Source organism: Magnolia sinica, chromosome 13 (assembly GCF_029962835.1).
Source record: "Magnolia sinica isolate HGM2019 chromosome 13, MsV1, whole genome shotgun sequence".
In the NCBI taxonomy this organism is placed as follows: Eukaryota; Viridiplantae; Streptophyta; class Magnoliopsida; order Magnoliales; family Magnoliaceae; genus Magnolia; species Magnolia sinica.
In genome coordinates this window covers 76326957-76343397 of record NC_080585.1, presented here as the reverse complement: position 1 = coordinate 76343397, position 16441 = coordinate 76326957, and the positions used below count along the sequence as shown (strand labels likewise).

Sequence of the window (16441 nt, the reverse complement as noted above, 5' to 3'; positions counted from 1 at the left end):
ATTAGGCAGACTTTTGCTTTTTTTTAACTTTCCCACACAAACTGACATTTAGTTTATTTCAAGTCTGACTAGGAATGCATCTATTTGGGCAGAAAAGCATCCCGGCCACAAACTGCAATGGAGGGGGACATCCAAAAATGCCACAAAGCTTGTATTTGATAGCAAAAAAGCAAAAGAAAAAAGAAAAAAGAAAAAAAGAAGGCCAGTCATTAGGCAGCTATTAGATGAGCAGAACCATCTCTTCAAACTGAGATAAATGAAAGCAATTATATAAGCATTTTGATAGATCCTAGTGAAGAAACCCACATCAATTCATAAGCTAAAATGCCATTTAGATGCATTTTTTTATAAAGAGCATTCCATATCAGAAGCCATCATGATCTACATGCACTTCTGATAAAGAACTTGCCACCATTTTAGATCCGCAAGTTTCTACAAGATGAGAACATGGATATAAAGTACTTGCAGAATACAGACAAATCATAACTCTGACTTCCTGGATATTAAAGAGGTTTTACAGACTATCAAGTACAATTCAAATGCTTGAATATCCCTCGAAACAAGTTAAAACCCTAGAAAAGATGGATGCACAGAGAGATTCTCAGGACATCAGAGACATAATTGCATGATTGTTGAATCATAAATGGGAAGAGGACGAGGGTTGTAACTCATCTGATGTCATTCTGATGCACATGGATAGTTAGATTGGTGAAGCAGCTAACAGAATTTCCAATGGTTGTTGCAGTTTACACATGTTACAAACGTCGTCATTGGCTCATCCGCACTCCGAGTCTGCAATTGGTAGTAGGTTGTCTTCCGCTGTCCGCACCGGCCGCACTTGAACTGATCAGTCGTGGCTTTTGGGGGCCCTCCGCGCTCACAGTCAAATAAAGCTTTATCTTTGATCTGCTTATTCTCGTTTTTCCGCTTGTCGCTAGCCATCTCTTCAGGGGTCATATTAATAAGTCTCTCTGGTTTGATTTGCCCAAGAAGAACTTTTCTCCGCAAGTCCGGGTTGTTTGCATCCTTCAGGTTGAACATTATGGATCTATACTTAAACTTCTGGGCACCATTAGATCTGCCTAACTTTTCAAACATTACAGACTCCACCGAGACGGCCACCCGTATTGGGTCACACACGTTTACCTCTTCCACCGTATCTTTATCCACCTCACTAGAAACTTTGGAGAAGGCCTCCGCCAGAAGTTCGCGGAGCTTGTCACGCACGGAATCATTACATTTGATCATTGAGGTCAATTTTGGAGGGCCAATAGGGGCTGATGATGGTTTCCTAGCTCCAGCTGGATGTTTTTCTTCGCTGTGAAATTTTTCACCCCTAAAAGTCTCAGCCCCACCAATCTTCTCAACCTTGACAGTCTCACCATTCTCAACCTTCTCCACCTTAACAGTTTCTGACCTTGAAACCTTCTCAGTCTTTATTGTCTCACCCCGATTGACCTTCTCAACCCTGACATTTTCAGACCTTGAGATCTTGTCAATATTCATTGCCGCCGAATTTTGAAGCTTCTCAACCTTGACAGTCTCCCCTGTTGCAGGCCCTGCCCTCTCAGATTTTACCTCAACCTTTGTTGACTGTTTACCATCTGAGTTACCTTTTCTCTTGTTTTTGGCTGTCTCCTCGATGACTATGTTCTTCCAGTACTCAAACAAGTCAGAAGCCACGGCCTGGATCTTCTGCCTAGGATGCTTTGTGAGAGGACGAAGAGATTTCCCAACCTGAAATTTAATATTTAGGCAAGGTAAAGATAACTAAAATGTAAAAGGCAATAATTGGGAATAGCTCCTTGGGATATGTTTCGAATTTAGGAGCGATAAGTTGCACAGCAAACTGCTGTCCAGATAATGGCAATTGGGTGTGGAGACATGAAATTTTGAATGAGAAATGTGCCATTTACACATCTAGATTTTGAAAAATGGCCAGCCCAAAAACCTTGATGGAAACACCTTTGTCCATTTCAAAACCAATTTCACTCCAACATGGATGTGGCAGACATTCAAATGCAGCCTTAAATAAATAAATATAAACCAGCCTAATCTAGATGATTGTAAAAATCTAAAATCATTAAAATGAATCATCCCGCCCTATGTAACTTAAACATTGATAACTGTGACAGGTGCCAGAGGTCACAGACACGTGTTGACTATCAACAAAAGGACCATAGAAGTCCTGATAAGCTGATGTATGTCCATTCAAGATGATAAAATTACATTATCAAGTAAATATTAATTCATGAAAGCATACGTTACAGTAAACAGATAGATTTCATGCAATATCATTATACAAAAATAAGATAAATTAAAATGCAGTAAAAGAAGAGGTTTTGAGGGATTTTACCAAATAGTGGCATCGATGTGCACGTCCAACATGAAAATTTTCAAGAAACTGGAGTGCCCTTGTTACATAGATTACACCATGTTATGATACCGAATTCAATGTTGTTTTAGAGGGGGGAAAAAGTCAAGCAAACCTAGTGTAATTGTAAACGCTCAAACATCATTAGTGAGATTATAGAACTATAATGTGTAGATATGGATCTCTTTGGGAGCATGTAAGAGGACATGTTCGCGAACTTGGTCAGTAGCAATGATCATACCTTTTCTTTGAGCAAACAATGATAAATATATTACTAAAAAACTGAAGTTATGAAGATACAAGATTGGTTAAAAGGAGAATTTTCTAGAAATTGAAGTGCCCTTCGTACATAGATTACGCCATATTGTTATACCAAATTCAATGTTGTCTTAGAGGACGGGGGGAGTCAAAAATAATAATAATAATTAATTGTAAATGCTCAAACATCATCAACGAGATTTTTATATTTTTGTTTTTTTGAAGGATGACAGACTAGGAAAAAGGGCAGACACCGGAAAGAAAACGGCAGGAAAAAAAAAGGAAAATACTAGCAAACAAGAAAACAGCCCTTATGGAGGAGCTACATTTGCCCACTCAGAGACTGAAGAGGCGGCTCCACACATGTGGAGATGGAGAGGGGTTGGGAGGAGCTACATTTGCCCACTCAGAGACTGAAGAGGCGGCTCCACACATGTGGAGATGGAGAGGGGTTGGGCGCTCTCTCTCTCTCTCTCTCTCTCTCTCTCTCTCTCTCTCTCTCTCTCTCTCTCTCTCTCTCTCTAAGGTGGTGACGTGTGTATTGGGCGTGCTTACTAAGGTGAGAAAGAGGGGGTGTGAGCCTCCTATTTTCTAAGGTGGTGACGTGTATAACCTCCCACTAGAGTTAGGTTTTTTAAAATCTTTCAGAAAAAAACCCCCTTGAAGTGCCACTCATCTCGTAAGCATCTACTATTTCTTTCAAACCAAAGATCCCACAGATTGGCGAGAAGGAACAATCTCCATTTTCTTTGGCTTGACGAGGCTAGCGCTACATCGTTCCATTGAGAGAAAAACTCAGTGATCGATCTTGGCATCACCCAACTTACATGAAAAGGACCCAAGATGTTGCTCCATACGAACGGACAGTGAATGCATAGATGGTCTTCCAGCTCGTTTTCTTTCTAGCATAAAGAAAATCTCCATTTTCTTTGTCTTGACGAGGCTAGCCCTACATCGTTCCATCAAGAGAAAAACTCAACGATCAATCTCGGCATCACCCAGCTTACATTGAAAAGACCCAAGATGTTGCTCCATACCTCACCAGAGAACGGATAGTGAATGAATAGATAGTCAACTAATTCTTCTTCTTTCCAGCATAAAGGAATACGCTTTGGCCACCAACTTCCCAATCAACCCCATACTTCCTTACTAAGATGTCCTTCCATAGACCCCCATTTTCAGAACCAAACCTCCAAATCCATTTCCCTAAAAGAGTTTCCTTCATCATTCGAAGATCATGAATGCCTCACCTCCTTCCTCTTTCGGCTTGCATACATCTACCCATTCCATGAGGTGAAATTTCTTTTTAGCCTCCCCACCCTACCACATAAAATCCCTTCGAAGCTTTTCCAAGCTTAAGAGAACAATATTCAGACACTTAAATAGAGACATGAAATATAATGGAAGAATAGAAAATATTACTTTGATGAGTCTGATTTTACCACCTATGGATATCTCTACACCAATAGCTTCCTCTCGAAAAGTTCAAGCACCGCATCCCACATGTTTTTTAATCTTCCCTATGCATAAGGGGAGGCCCAATTACGTTAAAGGGAGAGAACCCGCTTTGCATCCAAAATATGACTTCACTTTCGTCGCCTACCACGAATCCCACCCCCCAAGAACCAGCTCCTTAATGCTCAGAATAGCTCGCCACATGCTTAGGTCTATATATAGCAATACGCGTTGGCCACCAACCTTCCCAATCAACCCCATACTTCCTTACTAAGATGTCCTTCCATAGACCCCCATTTTCATAACCAAACCTCCAAATCCATTTCCCTAAAAGAGTTTCATTCATCATTCGAAGATCATGAATGCTTGCACCTCCTTCCTCCTTCAGCTTGCATACATCAACCCATTTCATGAGGTGAAATTTCTTTTTAGCCTTCCCCCCCTACCACATAAAATCCCTTCGAAGCTTTTCCAATCTTAACAAAACAATATTCAGACACTTAAATAGAGACATGAAATATAATGGAAGAATAGAAAATATTGCTTTGATGAGTTTGATTTTACCACCCATGGATAAGTACCTTTTTTTTCCACACCAATAGCTTCCTCTCTTAAAGTCCAAGAACCAGATCCCACATGTTTTTTAATCTTCCCTATGCATAAGGGGAGGCCCAATTACGTTAAAGGCCACATTGCATCCAAAATATGACCTCACTTTCGTCGCCTACCACGAATCCCACCCCCCAAGAACCAGCTCCCTAATGCTCAGAATAGATCGCCACACAATTAGCCCTATATATAAAGGAATATGCGTTGACCACCAACCTTCCCAATCAACCTCATACTTCCTTACTAAGATGTCCTTCCATAGACCCCCATTTTCAGAACCAAACCTCCAAATCCATTTCCCTAAAAGAGTTTCATTCATCATTCGAAAATCATGAATGCCTCCTGCACCTCCTTCCTCTTTCGGCTTGCATACATCAACCCATTTCATGAGGTGAAATTTCTTTTTAGCCTCCCCACCCTACCACATAGAATCCCTTCGAAGCTTTTCCAATCTTAAGAGAACAATATTCAGACACTTAAATAGAGACATGAAATATAATGGAAGAATAGAAAATATTGCTTTGATGAGTCTGATTTTACCACCCATGGATAAGTACCTTTTTTTTCCGCACCAATAGCTTCCTCTCGAAAAGTTCAAGCACCGGATCCCACATGTTTTTTAATCTTCCCTATGCATAATGGGAGGCCCAATTAGGTTAAAGGGAGAGAACCTGCTTTGCATCCAAAATATGACCTCACTTCCGTCACCTACCACGAATCCCACCCCCCAAGAACCAGCTCCTTAATGCTCAGAATAGATCGCCACACACTTAGCCCTCTATATAAAGGAATACGCGTTGGCCACCAACCTTCCCAATCAACCCCATACTTCCTTACTAAGATGTCCTTCCATAGACCCCCATTTTCAGAACCAAACCTCCAAAAACATTTCCCTAAAAGAGTTTCATTCATCATTCGAAGATCATGAATGCATGCACCCCTTTCCTCTTTCGGCTTGCATACATCAACCATTTCATGAGGTGAAATTTCTTTTTAGCCTCCCCACCCTACCACATAAAATCCCTTCGAAGCTTTTCCAATCTTAACAAAACAATATTCAGACACTTAAATAGAGACATGTTGATGAGTTTGATTTTACCACCCATGGGTAAGTACCTTTTTTTTCCACACCAATAGCTTCCTCTCAAAAAGTTCAAGCACCGGATCCCAAATGTTTTTTAATCTTCCCTATGCATAAGGGGAGGCCCAATTACGTTAAAGGGAGAGAACCCGCTTTGCATCCAAAATATGACCTCACTTCCGTCGCCTACCACGAATCCCACCCCTCAAGAACCAGCTCCTTAATGCTCATAATAGATCGCCACACACTTAGCCCTCTATATAAAGGAATACGCTTTGGCCACAAACCTTCCCAATCAACCCCATACTTCCTTACTAAGATTTCCTTCCATCGACCCCCATTTTTTGAACCAAACCTCCAAATCCATTTCTGTAAAAGAGTGTCATTCATCATTCGAAGATTGCGAATGGCCACTTAGCCCTCTATATAAAGGAATAGGCTTTGGCCACCAACCTTCCCAATCAACCCCATACTTCCTTACTAAGATGTCCTTCCATAGACCCCCATTTTCAGAACCAAACCTCCAAATCCATTTCCCTAAAAGAGTTTCATTCATCATTCGAAGATCATGAATGCATGCACCTCTTTCCTCTTTCGGCTTGCATACATCAACCATTTCATGAGGTGAAATTTCTTTTCAGCCTCCCCACCCTACCACATAAAATCCCTTCGAAGCTTTTCCAATCTTAACAAAACAATATTCAGACACTTAAATAGAGACATGAAATATAATGGAAGAATAGAAAATATTGCTTTGATGAGTTTGATTTTACCACCCATGGATAAGTACCTTTTTTTTCCACACCAATAGCTTCCTCTCGAAAAGTTCAAGCACCGGATCCCACATGTTTTTTAATCTTCCCTATGCATAAGGGGAGGCCCAATTACGTTAAAGGGAGAGAACCCGCTTTGCATCCAAAATATGACCTCACTTTCGTCGCCTACCACGAATCCCACCCCTCAAGAACCAGCTCCTTAATGCTCATAATAGATCACCACACACTTAGCCCTCTATATAAAGGAATACGCTTTGGCCACCAACCTTCCCACTCAACCCCATACTTCCTTACTAAGATGTCCTTCCATCAACCCCCATTTTTTGAACCAAACCTCCAAATCCATTTCCATAAAAGAGTGTCATTCATCATTCGAAGATCGTGAATGGCCACTAAGCCCTCTATATAAAGGAATACGCTTTGGCCACCAACCTTCCCAATCAACCCCATACTTCCTTACTAAGATGTCCTTCCATAGACCCCCATTTTTTGAACCAAACCTCCAAATTCGTTTCCGTAAAAGAGTTTCATTCATCATTCGAAGATCATGAATGGCCGCACCTCCTTCGTCTTTCGGCTTGCATACATCAACCCATTTCATGAGGTGAAATTTCTTTTTAGCCTCCCCACCCTACCACATAAAATCCCTTCGAAGCTTTTCCGATCTTGAGAGAACACTATTCAAACGGTTAAATAGAGACATGAAATATAATGTGAGATTAAAAAATGTTGCTTTGATGAGTCATGAGTGTAATTTTACCACCCAGGGATAAGTAATTTTTTTTCCCCCACCAGTAGCTTCCTCTCGAAAAGTTCAAGCACCAGATCCCACATCTATTTTTCTATCTTCCCCATGCATAAGGGGAGGCCCAAATAGGTTAAAGGGAGAGAACCCGCTTTGCATCAAAGACCACACCTCTTCCATCACCAAACCAACCCCCAGCACCTCAAATTTATGGAGGTTTGCTAACAAGCCTGAGACTATTTCAAAGCAAAATATGGCTTTCTGGAGGTTGTCAATTTGGGAAACGCCGGCGTCACAAAATAGTATCGTATCGTCTGCAAACTAGAGATGCGGCACTTGGAAGTAACCTCTACCCACACTAAAGCCGGAGAACAAACCCTCTCTCACACCCTTCATCAACATCCTGCTAGGCACTTCTCCCACCACAACAAAAAGAAAAGGAGACATTGGATCTCCTTGTCTCAACCCTCTAGAGGGCAGCATTTAGATGAGCTTGTATATTCTCTAATCCAACTTCTCCACCTCGTACCACAGCCCATACAACCCAACATGTAGTCTAAGAAAGCCCAACTTATGTGATCATAAGCTTTTTCTAAATCCAACTTGCATACTACTCCTAGATTCCCCGCTTCTTGTGGAGAGTTTACAAGTTCATTTGCAAGAGTTTACGAGTTCATTTGCGATCAATGAGCTATCTAATATCTATCTCCCTTCCACAAAAGTCCCTTGTTCTCCAGATATGATGCGGCCCAACATGAATCTGAACCTAGCGGCTAGGATTTTTGCAAGAATTTTGTAGAACTAAGATATGGATCTCTTGGGGAGCATCTAGGGAGGACACATTCACAAACTTAGCTCAGTGGCAATGATCATACTTTTTCTTTAAGCAAACAATGATATACAATTAAAAAAATGAATAGAGTTAAGAAAGGGAGAGATCTTACACCTTAACCCTAGCATCCTCTTTTATACATTAAAAAAATGTGTACATTCCGTGTGTAGCCTGTTTGGGCTTTTATTGTGGGCCAGGACCAATTACTAGAACATATACAATTGAACCCTTCTGCCTATTCAACTATGTATATATTTTATTCAATTGAGCCCTAAAATATGTTTCATTCAACAATATTCTTTCTTCTTACATTGGCCATGCTATGGAAAAATTATGTGTTTTAGTCCCCTGCTTCTAGCAATAGGGCTCACGAGCAGTGTCCAAGTGACTTCCTCCTGATGGAGGACAAATTTTCATTCCTTCCCGAGGTCCAGTCTCTCCTTTCAAGCTTTATAATCGACATTACCCATGCCTTCTTTCTTGTCGATCTCATTGATACACCAAAGGATGGATTTTGTTTTTCGGCTTCAAATGACTTCATATCTTTACACCATCTTTTTAGCTTTGATTTGATTGATTGCAGCTTCTTGATAAATCTGAAGCCAGCCCAACTAGCAACATTAGATTCCATTCCACCAATATTTGATCCTAGTGGAGAACCTTGGTATTTGAAGCCATGTGTTTTCAAATTTGAATGAATGTGGCCCCAATAGATAACATTGTGGAAGGATTGGGTTGTGGTAAGACATTGGTTTTGGAAGGATGGTGAAAGATGAAATGGGATAAATTTGTTCACATTCCATGTCCACCAAAAAGTGATCCAACCAGCACATGGCAAGTTTTCTTGGTGGTTTGGCCAAATCAATGGCCCACCTTCAAAAGGTAGGTTAAGGATCTCATGGCGACCAACAAAATCAACAAAAGCTTTCATACCTTCTTTGGTATTCTACAATTGTCATTCTTCTCAAATACGAAGTCGATCACATTGAATTCACTTCCACAGCACCAAGGTTGCTGCCAGCGTGCTCTAATAGCATCTAGCCCCATCCACAAAATTCTCTCCAATACTATTAGAGGGCCCCTAAATATTCATAATGATCCTTCCCTTTCTGTCATATAAATCTATAATGAGGACATCCGAGCACCATACCAAAGGAGGGCTGAGCCAGTCTCCTTATGGCTAGACGACCATTACATAGGGCCAACTTGGCCCAATTCACATTCCTAGCCACGTTGAAGACCCCACATGCATATTCGTGCATCTTTGAAGACCCCACATTGAAAAGATGCACGTGGGTTGCATATACGAGCTTGATGGACATGAAAATCGGACCGTTGGATCATCATCATCGGACATCTTGATCATGTACCCCCTTAGGCCACAAAATAGTTTAGTTGTTTAAATTGTTGACATGCTTGGTATAGCTTATATTTGTGTTAAGATTAAGGAGTTAGGAACAACTTTTAATTTATTAAGCATCTTTATGTTGAGCATTTTATTTAAGAGCGCTTTCTTGTAAAAAGTCTTTTCTGAGACTATAAAAGAGAAAGGAGGTGTGTAGAGCCCTAATGCCATTATTTTGAAGAAAAAAATTATATTTTCTCTTCTTCGTCTAATTTGAAGAATACTCCGTGTGATTTAGAGCTTGAGTGTGGTGTGATTCCATTCCCTGTTCAACGAATGTGCGAAACTTCCATCTATCTTCTTCCTTCTCTCTTCCTTTCTATCCAAAAAGATGTATTTTCCCAATAACTCCATTTCTCTTCTTCCATTCCTATCAAAAACCATCCAAATCATCCTTTTCTTCAACTTTTCATCGTCCAACTTCAACCTTAAGGACACCAAAACCCTAGCCAATAACCCACACGAGTGACCGTACAACATGTGCGAGCCCCTAGGCTGACCGTACAAAAAACCCCACAATCCCTTGATTTCCCCTTGCTTCCCCCATCAAAACCCTTTAATTCATCATCCCTAACTCTACCTATAAACCCTAACCCTAACCCTAAATTCTCTAATTCCCTAATTTTCCCAAATTTCCAAACCCTAAATCTCTAATTTCCTTAATTGACCCAAAATCCCTAACTTTCCTTCATCCAAAATCTTAATTCCCCTCTACCAATACCTAAATCCATTAATCTCCTTAACCAATTCACCTAATTTAGGCCTAACATCTTTTCCCAAAATTCTAAAAAACCATAATTCCAAAATCCCCAATTCCTATGTAGCCTAATTTTCCAATTTTCAGATTTTTCCATTCCTAACCCTAATCATAGAACCTACAAGTCAATCCCTTGAGTGTGGAACGTGCCTATGCTAAATTGAAAGTTTTATCCTTCCATCGGGCCTAGTTTTAATTGATTTATGTGATTTCTTAGCATGCAAGCATGTGATTTAGGTTTAGTCATATTTTATTTCCTATTGTTTACTCTTAATTACATGGTGGGTTGGCATCTTTTGTTAATCGAATTACTTTATGGATTCTTTCATAATCTCCACGTTGCATACTAGCATTAAATCATGTGTCATACATCAAATTTGGTATCAGAGACATAGGTTTAACATAGGATTTTTGTGTTGTTGATGCGGATATCAGTGGTGCACCCTTTAGAGTGTACCGGAGTAGGAGGCGTCGCCAACAAAGTACTGAAGCGAAGGAGTTGATGTAGATGGACGTTGGGTCCATCGGACCCATTTTCTGACGCACTACGAGTGCAGGAGCGGCATGACCGCACCCTGACCATAGATCCATGGATCGGATTCCACACCCTACCACACGGGTATTTTAGTTTTAGGCGTTTTTGTTCTTTTTTCTTGTTTATTTCTTTAATTTTTCATCTTTTTTTGTTATTTTTCTTATTTTCAGGAGCTTCAGTGCACTTTTACTTTTTCCATAGCTTATATATACGTTGTGAGAACCCTATTTTCATTACTATTGAATGAATAGAAATTCGTCTCTTTTCTTCCTCTTTCTTTAAGAGATTAGGGTTTCAGGATTGGCCCTTGGGTGTTAAGCATTCCACCCCGATTTCAGGTTTCCTTCCTTCGAGGTGCAGGAAAAGGTAAGAATTATCCTCCTTTTCTTTTAACGACAAAAGGACCCGTAAGAATCATCCTCCTTTTCTTTTAAGAACAAAAGGACCCGTACTTTCTTCATCTCGAACCCTTCATTCTTCACCCCTTTCGTTCCTCTCTTGATACCCCTTTTCTAGTTTGAACGGAAAAAATGGATGGTTAGTAAGTAGAATCAGATCCAAACTTGACCGCGGACTGGCTTATGCTAGATTTGGAATATCCTCATATCCCTAGGTCCTCCCTTTTTACTGTTTACGCGATTTTATGCTAAGGGGCATGATCCTGACGGAATGACATCATCTTTGTGTTGAATTTTACATAATCCCTTTGATTGGAAACGGTTAGTTGATTCGTGTATTTACTTGAACATTCTTTAACTTGATTATACATGCATCTAGGACTAGGTCATCACATGTCCCTGCATCAGTTGCACTTAGGTTAGAGTCACATCTAGGGCAGAACTTACATTTAGGGTTGTTGGAGCATACATTGCATACAGAATCTAAGATCATATTGTTGATTTTTATTCCTAGTTTAGAGTGTCCCATTGTTGAATTTTCAGCTAGCGTTTTCCACTAATACCATTGTTGAATTTTCACCGTAGTAATCTCAGGTTGTCACCTTGCTGAATTTTCAGTTCGTAATTTTCAAATAACACTCTTGCTGAATTTTCAGCTTGGTACTAGCAGATTACCATTCTGTTGAATTTTCAGGGTAGTATTTCAGGTTAACAGCTTGCTAAATTTTCATATTAGTGTCTCTAGTGTGTCTAATTTGATCTCTGGTTTGATTTTGTCTTTGTCATAACATTATCCTAGGATCTAGGTTTTCCCCTAAGAGTTACCTCGCATATATGCCCACTCATTCTGTACACGGTTTTGGCCTACATCCCACTATGAATCTAGAACAGATTGTTGATACCCTTAATGATATCAACAACCATCTGACGACCATTGAAGTGCACAATAGGACCACTACGACTCAATTAACCATGACCAATGCGCATGTCAATCAGCTTGAATCATCCCTTTAGGCGAACCCTGACACTGGGGAAGATGTCCAATCAAAAGTCGGGGATTAAATTAAAGGAGTTTAGACTATGCCACTTGCAATTGTTAGCCGCGTCTTAAGCCAGATTGTAGAAAGTGATGATTGACGCTGGAATTCAATTTTTCACACTTATGCCAAGTGTGGTGGCAAAATTTGCAAGGTAATCATTGATAGTGGCAGTTGCATCAATGTGGTCTTTGTTAGCACCGTGGACCGCTTAGGTATGCTAGTTGTTCCTCACCCTCAGCCCTATCTAGTCTCATGGGTTGATGCATCTTCGATTCTGGTTTCTCAGTGTTGTCCCATTCCCATCCAGTTTTGTTCCTATACAAACACGTTAAGGGGTGATGTTTATGCCTTATGGATATAGGCCACATCATTTTTGTAAGGCCTTGGTTGTATGACAGGGACGCAACGCTATTTGGTCACTCGAATACGTGTTTGTTTCTGTATGAAGGCAAAACGATTGTCTTAAAGCCTCTCCCGCTCAAAAGCACCCCGAAAAAGGAGGACGTCAAGAAACGTGGTCCTAAAAATGTGACGAACTCCAACTTGAATCTCTATAGTTAATGCCAAATAGTCTGAAAAAGACACTAAAACTGATTTGAAAGTATACGCCCACGTGAAAAATGAGATCACGCCTAGGGTTATTATGGAGATGCCACCTGAGGTGACACTTGAGGGTAGTATAGAGTTACCACTTAAGGTGAGTCCAATATCGAAGGAGTAGTGTTGTTATTTCAGAGGACATATCAGATGAGCTTACACCCGTGCGGGACATTCACGTGTTGAATCTACCAAACCTTTGTCATGATCAAATGAATCCCAGGGAGGAAGTGGATCTGGAAAGACAAGTATAAGAGCCTAGGACCCCTACAGATTGCATACCCATGGCAATGTTCCATAGGCCTTTAGATTCTACATATGCATCTACACAACATATGCATGACTTGCATGTGAAGATTAGAAAAAAAAAAATCAATACAAGTAATGAAACATACAAAATGATTGTTGACTCACACCATAGGTTTAAAGAGCTTGTTGTGGGTGATAAAGTCATAATTAGAATATGTCCAAAAAGGTTTCCATAAGGAACCATTTTTAAAAAAAAGCCCGTAACGCTAGACAATATAAAATCTTGAAAAGATTGGATAGGAATGCTTACTTGATAGATCTTTCACCTAACATGGGTATCGGTTCCACATTTAATGTGGAAGATATTATACCGTTTCATTGACATTCCCTTAACCCTCACATGAACTTTGATGATGATGCCCCTGACCTGTCCCATAACTCATGGCCATTACCTAACCCCTCTTCTCAACCTTTACCACCCATACCATCCATACCTACAAGAAGAGAGAAGATTGAGGACTTACATGAAGAAGTGGTTTCCACACGACATGAAGGTTACCAGGAGTACCTTGTCAAGTAGAATGGTAGACCAAATTCAGACAATACGTGGATGACAGAGGCAGAGCTTCAGCAATGAGACCCGAATCTTCTCAGGCATTATCGCAACTTTATCTCGCCAGAGGCAAAATCTCCTTAGCCGAGGAGAATTAATGAGGACATCCGAGCACCATACCGAAGGAGGGCTGAGCCAAACTCCTTATAGCTAGACGACCATTACATAGGGCCAACTTGGCCCAATTCTCATTCCTAGCGACATTAAAGACACCATGTGCATGTCCATGCATCTTTGAAGACCCCATACTGGAAAGATGTACGTGGGTTACATATAGGAACATGATGAACACATCGGACCGTTGGATCAAGTGGACACGATAGTTGAACCGTTGGATCATCATCATCGAACATCTTAATCGTGGACCCCCTTAGGCCACGAAATAGTATAGTTGTTTAAATTGTTTGCATGCTTTATTATTTTTGTATAACTTATATTTGTGTTAAGATTAGGGAGTTAGGAACAACTTTTAATTTATTAAGCGTCTTTATATTGAGAATCGAATCTAAGAGCACCTTTTTGTAAAAGGTATTTTCTAATACTATAAAAGAGAAAGGGAGTGTGTAAAGCCCTAATGCCATTATTTTGGGAAAAAAAAAGACTTTGTGTTTTCTCTGCTTCATGTGATTTGAAGAATACTCCATGTGATTTGGAGTTTGGGTATGGTGCGATTTCATTCCCCATTCAACGGAGGTGCGAGGCTTCCACCTATCATTTTCTCTCTCTTCATTTCTATCCAAAAAGAGGTATTTTTCCAAAAACTTCATCTCTCTTATTCCCTTCCTATCAAAAACATTTAAATCATCCTTTTCTTCAAATTTTCATCATCCAACTTCAACCTTGAAGACACCAAAACCCCAGCCAATGACCTACACATGTGACCGTACAACCACATGTGCGAGCCTCTAGGTTGACCGTGCGAACAACCCCTCAATCCCTTGATTTCCTCTTGCTTTCCCCATCAAAACCCTTTGATTCCACATCACTAAATCTAACTATAAACCTTAACCCTAACCCTAGATTCTTTAATTCCCTAATTTTTCTAAATTTCCAAACCCTAAATCTCCAATTTCCTTATTTGACCCAAAATCCTTAATTTCCCTTCATCTAAAATCTTTATTGTCCTCTACCAAAACCTAAATCCATCAATCCCCTTAACCAATTCACCCAATTTAGGCCTAATTTCATCTTTTCCCAAAAATCTAAAAAACATTAATTCCAAAATTCCCAATTCCTATGAACCCTAATTTTCCAATTTTCAGATTTTTTTTTCATTCCCAACCCTAACCATAGAACCCACAAGTCAGTCCCTTGAGTGTGGAACGTGCCTCTGCTAAATTGGAAGTTGTATGCTTCCATCATACCTAGTTTTGATTGATTTATATGATTCCTTAGTATGCTGGCACGTGATTTAGGTTAAATCAGATTTTATTTTCTATTGTTTACTCATAATTACGTGGTGGGTTAGCATATTTTGTTAATTGAGCTTGCTCGTAATCTTGCATTCACTGTCTCTAGCATTCGGTTAGAGGATTGTTGGGTCCTTTCCCACAATCTCTTTCTTCTCTTGTTTGATTTATTTGCTTCCCCTTTCAGGGTTTGCATTATCAATCTAAACAATCCAAAAGTAAATCCCAAAATTTTCAATGATTGGATAACCTTGACCACCTGATTTTGCCCATTGAATTTGTACCATTGATATTTTCCTCTGAATAGGCCATTTCATCAATTGGATAGTGAGGATATGTAAAACTTCCCAAAAGAAAATGGAAAAGTCCAAACGAGAACACCAACATTGATGGAGAATAACCCAAAAATCAAACTGATCCAGCACTCTTAAAAGTCTGATTTTGCCATAAAATTTTGATCGTTTAGCAGTTTCTTCCAAACTGTCCAGATGATGATGGACAGCAGGGATAATAAAAAATAAAAAAAATACTTAATTCTTTTGATTCAGCAGAATAGTCAAGACACCAGTCGGAAAAAAGCTTCTTTTTTTTTTAGGGTTTGAGATTTTGAATATGAACTGCTAACCTGCGTTGACAAAAGGACCTGCAACGTGACAGGAAAATCCCTCAGTCGCTTCAAGGCATCCAAGCATCGAGCTTCCTCTGATCCTCCTCCGGAGGACGAAGCTCCGTCTGAAGATGCCGCAGCATCCGCCGCTTTCTTCGCGGCCTCGAAGATCTCCAGAAGCTCTTTATCCATCGATTGTACAGCTCAAATTCCGAAAAATATTCAGAAAACAAACAAAGGACGGAGAAGAAAAGACGAAAAGTCAGGAAATCAAAAGGATCCGTCCTATTTCAGACAGAAACCCTAGATATCTGGTAGAGAGAGAGCTTCGTTTTCTCCTATTAGAGAGATTGGACAAGAAAGGGAAAGACAGGGGAGGGGTTGTTGTGGAATTATATAGGATGGAGAGCTGACACGTGATCGCACGTGTAAGAGATAGCCGTTGAGTTCGCCAGTTGCAGCCGCACCAGGCAGGGTTTGGGATCCATCATCGGACGGGGCACACGGGTTGATGTTATCAGGGCTTCACACGATGGTCCATCCCACACGTTTGGATGAGGACGGTTCGATATCTTTTCTTTGACCCTCCGTCCTTTGATACGATGTGGCCTACCTCGTGAGCGGAGGACAGACTGAGTTCGGGGCCGACGCGGATTTCTTTCGCAGGAAGTTCCTGCGCTGAAAACCTAAGTGGGGCCGAC

The 16441-nt window shown here is 40.4% G+C and overlaps 1 protein-coding gene across 1 annotated transcript; it reads right to left on the bottom strand.

The window, feature by feature from the left end:
- Positions 1-315: 315 nt before the first annotated feature.
- Positions 316-16221, bottom strand: LOC131223869 (transcription elongation factor TFIIS). Its single transcript, XM_058219400.1, has 2 exons — positions 15759-16221; positions 316-1737 (listed from the first exon to the last, which is right to left on the bottom strand). The coding sequence occupies exons 1-2, from the start codon at positions 15930-15932 to the stop codon at positions 718-720; spliced, it is 1194 nt and encodes a 397-aa protein (XP_058075383.1). The 5' UTR covers positions 15933-16221; the 3' UTR covers positions 316-717.
- Between the last annotated feature and the right edge of the window lie 220 nt (positions 16222-16441).

What these genes read in the sequence shown, in the direction of transcription:
- LOC131223869 (XM_058219400.1), bottom strand. Translation starts at nt 15,932, where the DNA reads ATGGATAAAGAGCTTCTGGAGATCTTCGAGGCCGCGAAGAAAGCGGCG. An exon ending in AGGTCCTTTTGTCAACGCAG is followed by an intron (nt 1,738 to 15,758) that starts GTTAGCAGTTCA and finishes ATTAAATTTCAG; the next exon opens with GTTGGGAAATCTCTTCGTCC.